This window comes from Pistacia vera, unplaced genomic scaffold (genome assembly GCF_008641045.1).
Source record: "Pistacia vera cultivar Batoury unplaced genomic scaffold, PisVer_v2 Contig1097, whole genome shotgun sequence".
NCBI classification, from domain to species: domain Eukaryota; kingdom Viridiplantae; phylum Streptophyta; class Magnoliopsida; order Sapindales; family Anacardiaceae; genus Pistacia; species Pistacia vera.
In genome coordinates, this window is record NW_022195134.1 from 3,203 (window position 1) to 8,742 (window position 5,540).

The window sequence follows — 5,540 nt, forward strand, 5'->3', positions numbered from 1 at the left end:
TTGTTTGTAGTAATCCATTTTATCGATTCATGATACTAAGATAAGCTTTTGCATAATGGACCAAACTACTAAAAACCATACCGATAAAAGATGCTTAAGGAACTGATCCATGGAAGAAATTTTCAATTTTTTTCTTTCATCACTGCAAATGAAAACATCTGTAAGCAATATGCAAATTCCAGAATTGGACAAATAAAATGGATCACACGAGGTTTCCAAAACCTAACATCAGTGGTTTTGGACTCCAAACACTCCCCTTGTCCGAACAAGGCAGACACATCTAGATTTTTCCTACTTATAGAAATAAAATTTTCAAGAGACCAAAAAACCAAATGATCCACAACAATCTTGACAAATTACTGCAGCTTTTCCATCTTGATGCTGCTGAACTCTTCTCATCCAAGAAGGCTGACATATGATAATAACTAATCACAAGTTACATTATCATTAAATATAAAGTTCAGAAGTATACCGCCCATCCAATATGGTGTTAGGATGTCAATATGTCCTTTTCCTTCGTCAAATCAACAACCGCGTAACCAATCAGGCCGCAAATTTAGAATCAACTGATGGATTACTGAAGCAAGTATTGACAAGAAACTTATTAACATTATCTGATGTACTTTTCATTTCTTCACTGAGTCCAAAATGCAACCAATAGTTAGATGCTAAATAACACTAACAGTTGAGACACAAGCAGAAGCCAGTAGCATCTAGCCACCATACATATCATGAAAGGAAAGGAAAGGAAAGAAAAGGAAGAGAAAATGTTTTAATTAGGACAAACGATAAGAACAACTGGTATGTAAACTGGCCCAGTCTGCCCTCCACTTTAGGCATTCCTCTATTGGCCAAGTGCAATCACCTGCAAGAAGAATGCAAAACTTACATTTCCTCCCTCTATTACCTTTCAAAAACTAATAACTCAAATGCAGTATTATTATGTATTAAGGCCAAAAATCATAATAGAATATGCAAAAGGATTGATTGCAACAATTATTAAATGATATCCCAGCAATCAGAGGTAATACTATTTCAGGTATTACACAATACAATAATCACGAAATCGACATCACGATTTAATATTATCCATGGAATAGACAATGAATATTTTATACAGGAAAATCTTGGACAGGAAGCATGTCTACCGGAATCAATTTTATTCCATTAGATCTTTTAGATGACAAAAGATACCTAAAAGTTTTAAATACTGACCAACATGTCATTTCCAACTAACAAAATATGCACAATGATAAACATATATATCCTATGATCTCATCATTTGATTAATTAATTTGATTGAGGCCATGCTGTTCAATGGTGATATATCCATGCCAATCAGAAGATCTCATCCTTTGATTAATTAATGTGATAGAGACCATGCTATATATCCTTTTCAATGATGTTTTATAAATGCACCTCAATCGATCTCATCATTTGATTAATTAATTTAATTGACACCGACCCATACATGCTCCTAAATGGTGATTTATCCATGCCAATCAATCAAGATTGCTCTTAACACATAATTCCTCTGCATTTTGACTCAAAAAGAAAGTACATTCATTCACACCAAATTGAACCCGCCAAAAACCTAGATGACCATCAAATCCCTAGTTCATAATCAACTATCAAAGCTTCTTTTTTTATTGATGAATAAATAGACTTATACAAAGACCTAAAATATTGGTGAAATATCAAGATGAATTATAAAAATCAAAATGACATTTTCTTGAGTTCATTTGAGCCTATAGATAGGACTTTGCTAAATCAATAATATTGCTGCAAAGTCAGATGTAACTTTCTGGCTTGCCAAGGGAGGGTGCCCAAACCCTTATAACCCACATGCCCACCCTTTTCCCTTCTAATGTGGAATCCTAACATTCCACCAAGCTTCCATAACCAACATCCACGTCGGCCTCTTTACCCCCGTCGGCCTCTTTACCCCTTGGGTGACTACGCGGATCCCCTTTCCTTCGAACTGCCATGCCTTTTCTCGGGGTAGCAGCCCGGGCCCAAGGTCAACCTGCCATGGGTCAGCCTGTCACATAGGCAACATTTACGTGGGTGTAGGATCATGCTCTGATACCAATTGATAGGAACCCACTCCAATAACTCAACAATTGGGCTGGGCCATGAGTCTTTCATGGCCTTGGGCCAAGGGAAGGTGCCCAAGCCCTTATAACAAGCTCCATTTCTTTATACACCGTTTCCACTCTAACAGTTTCTCTAGGATTTGCTTCTGTTATGAAGTGAATTTGCCATATTTTCGACAATCTTATCATATAGCAAATTTAATCAACTCTGAGCAAACCTCCGCACAGGAAGAAAAAATAACAGCTTAAACAGGTTGTTTTCCCCTTTTTTGTCACACAATGATAGTTAATATAAGCCAATCAGCCATTCTTCATTCAGAATTATGTGATGAATCAATAACAATCACAATGCAACAAAATGATACCATTATCGGCAATAATTTTTTTTAAAAAAGAAAAGAGTTATCATATCATTTCAATTTTCTTTTTGGTTCTTTGGGAGGTCAATTCATTTTTCCTGCTAAAAAGCATATGCATGGAGTAAAGAATTATTGAAATTCATAAAAGAAAACCAATATCAATGCTAGTCAATATTCCTATCATTGCTAAAAGCTGACAAGAAACAGCAAAATGAAAAAGGACTCTAATTTAGTAATATTCCACTCAATTCACCCTCCATCTCATAAGTCCCTAGCAAATTATAGCACGAATAAACTTCTATTTCAACACCATAATTATGGAATGCGAATTATCAGGATACCAAAAGATTTTAAGTTAAAGGATGTTGTTAGTTCTCCATTAGACCTTGGGTTTAATAGTCCACTGGTAGTATTTCAAGGGCCCAGGACTCCTTTCATGACACAATAACCCTTGCACGAATCTCTTTCCAAAATCAGTTAAACCTCAAAAATAACGTACAAACTGATCTGAAGTTTTTTTAGGGGTTCAACAATCTCATCACCATATCAGTTGAGTTTAATTGCTGCTCAGAAATTTAGAACCATTGATTTTCAGGCAACATTAATAGAATACAACTTACGGCTGCCACAGCATTCTCAGTTGTACAGACACATAATAAACCAACTTGAATTTCAAAATATTAAGCAGCAATCATCACTCGATTAGCATATCGGTCAAAATGGTGGAGTTAAACTTCAACTACAATTATATCCAACTGATCTTATAGCGAAAAATAAAACATAGGTGCTCTCATGCCAGAATTGCATGTAACCAAAAAGTTTTCAAATAAGAAGTTTGAAAGTAACGAAAACTGGTCTCAATACCTAACAACAAACTTAACTACTTACACAAGGTTAATAATTAAGTTTCCACTTAGTCTAATGTAACAATCCAATAAAACCAAATTTCCACACTTTTTAAACATGCTAACTTCGACTTAATATGACAAAGATGGCTTAACTATCTTAGTTGCAATCCATCCTTGAATAGCAATCTTTTGGCCATCTCCACTGGAACAATACTTATAAACTACCAGTACTCCCTTCCACAGAAGCAACCTCAGCACACTTAAACAAAAAGTAACTGTACAGAAGACCTACTATAAGACGTAAACCACATTTGGAAACAGTATAAACATATGCTAGCCACAAAATCATTGCCTAGAAGTCATTTATTGAGAATTAAAAAGACACCGTTATACCTAAAAACCAACTAAAATAAAACTCCAAATCCCTAAGTATAATAGTCAGAAGCTAGTAGTGATTTATTCTTCAAAATCGCATTCAATAAAGGCATTACACATAAAATTTATATCTTCCTGTAGAGCTTTATGAAATGCTACAAGCTATAATGCTACATTACCGTTGCCGGGACAACATTTTTATTACAGCTTAAAATATTAATATTTTACCACCAAAATAACCTACCAGTAGCGTTACAGTCAAAAACTTGAAGTAAACAGAAAGAACACGCACCTTATTAATTAATCCAAGGTAAAAATTTAAAAAACATCTCATTCTTCAGACTCGGCCGACTCCACCTTTGGACCTAACCGAAACACGGACAAATAAAATAAATTTGTATGCGCTCAAACAAACTATCAGTCAAGAAGTAAAAGAATGGAGAAATTGGAAGTAACCGTGGAGAGAAGGATGGCGGCCGTCCTTGCCCCAGCCGATGCCGCGAGTGGAGTCGAGGTACTGTTGGACGAGGTGGCGACATTTTTGGAGATGGTTTACTCCTTCGATGCGATAACACCATCTCAGCTTGTCTCTCAAGATCTTCGCCTTCTCGATTTGGATCCACTTCTCTCTCACCACGTGCTCCCTCATCTCCAGCATCGCCACCGGGTCCTTGTACGGATTCGATGGATCGAAGTCATCCGGCGCTGTTTCATCGAACTCAACTGTTCCCTTCTTCCGCCCCATTCCGATGGTCTTGGCCTTTACTCTTTTCAGTCTCCTTGTTTGTTGTGTGGTGTGCTTTTGTTTTGGGTTTTGTTTGATATTATCTGGGCCGGGTCATTTTTGTGGACTTTTTGGGCTTTAGCTAAGATGTGTCTTGGGCCGAACAAAAGTATCAAATAGTTTTTAAAATACCAAGGCTTCGTTTGGTTGGTTTTTGGGAATACTACTTTTAGTATTCCCAAAAAGGTTAAATAGTAAACTACCAAAAAACTCATAATATTATTCAATTTTTTTTAAACCTCCTAAATTTATTAATTTAATTAAATACCCCTAAAATTCTTTTAAAAAATTATAAAAACACCCCAACAATCCATATTTACCAGATTCCGACCACCACTACCTGAAAATGGCTAGAATCTGGTAAGATGGAGTACTATCGACTGAATTTGGTTGGTAGTGCGTCGGAAAAGGCCAGATCTTTGGCCGTAACCAGTCAGTAACGATGGCCAACAAACGGTCGTCGTTGACCATCAACGACGACTGTTTATTGGCCGTTGTTGACGAGCAAATATAGCCAGATCTGGCCGTCAATTGCCAGATCTAGCCGTAGATCTGGCCAGAAAAGGTCATATCGACACACAAAATTGTGAACCAAACGGAGCTTAAATTATTACAATTAAACTTTTAAAAATATTTATTTGTAAATAATTCATCTTTGCCAATTTAATATTGTTAAAGTAAAATTAAGAATAATTGATCTTAATATATTTGGACACTATTAAATTGATAAATTGAAAATAGCAAACCTACAATTATCGATTCTACATATTGACTCTCCATCCCAATTGACGTAAAATGCAATGTGGTCGGCATGGAGACTCCTGTTGAGATGGGAGACAGTAGTATTTTCCAATTGAAAAAGATGAACTCCTCACAATAATACCAAAATGAGAATCCAATAAATTTCAAAACCCTTGGAAATTTCTTCAATCAAAATGAAAGACTACTTCCAAAGCAATAAGAGAATTAGAGATTAGACTAAAATATGTTATATTAAAAATGTTGTATATTATAAGCTTATGTCTCTATATTTGAATTTTAAACAAGGTTGGTTTAGCTCCGTTTGTTACATTTTGGG

General features: G+C 35.7%; 1 protein-coding gene across 1 annotated transcript; it reads right to left on the reverse strand.

The window, feature by feature from the left end:
• Positions 1–333: 333 nt before the first annotated feature.
• LOC116137869 (NADH dehydrogenase [ubiquinone] 1 beta subcomplex subunit 10-B-like) lies at positions 334–4,474 on the reverse strand. The gene is made up of 3 exons (XM_031423575.1): positions 4,135–4,474; positions 3,971–4,043; positions 334–865 (listed from the first exon to the last, which is right to left on the reverse strand). Exons 1-2 carry the CDS (start codon positions 4,421–4,423, stop codon positions 4,009–4,011), a joined length of 324 nt encoding a protein of 107 aa, XP_031279435.1. The 5' UTR covers positions 4,424–4,474; the 3' UTR covers positions 334–865; positions 3,971–4,008.
• Positions 4,475–5,540: the final 1,066 nt, after the last annotated feature.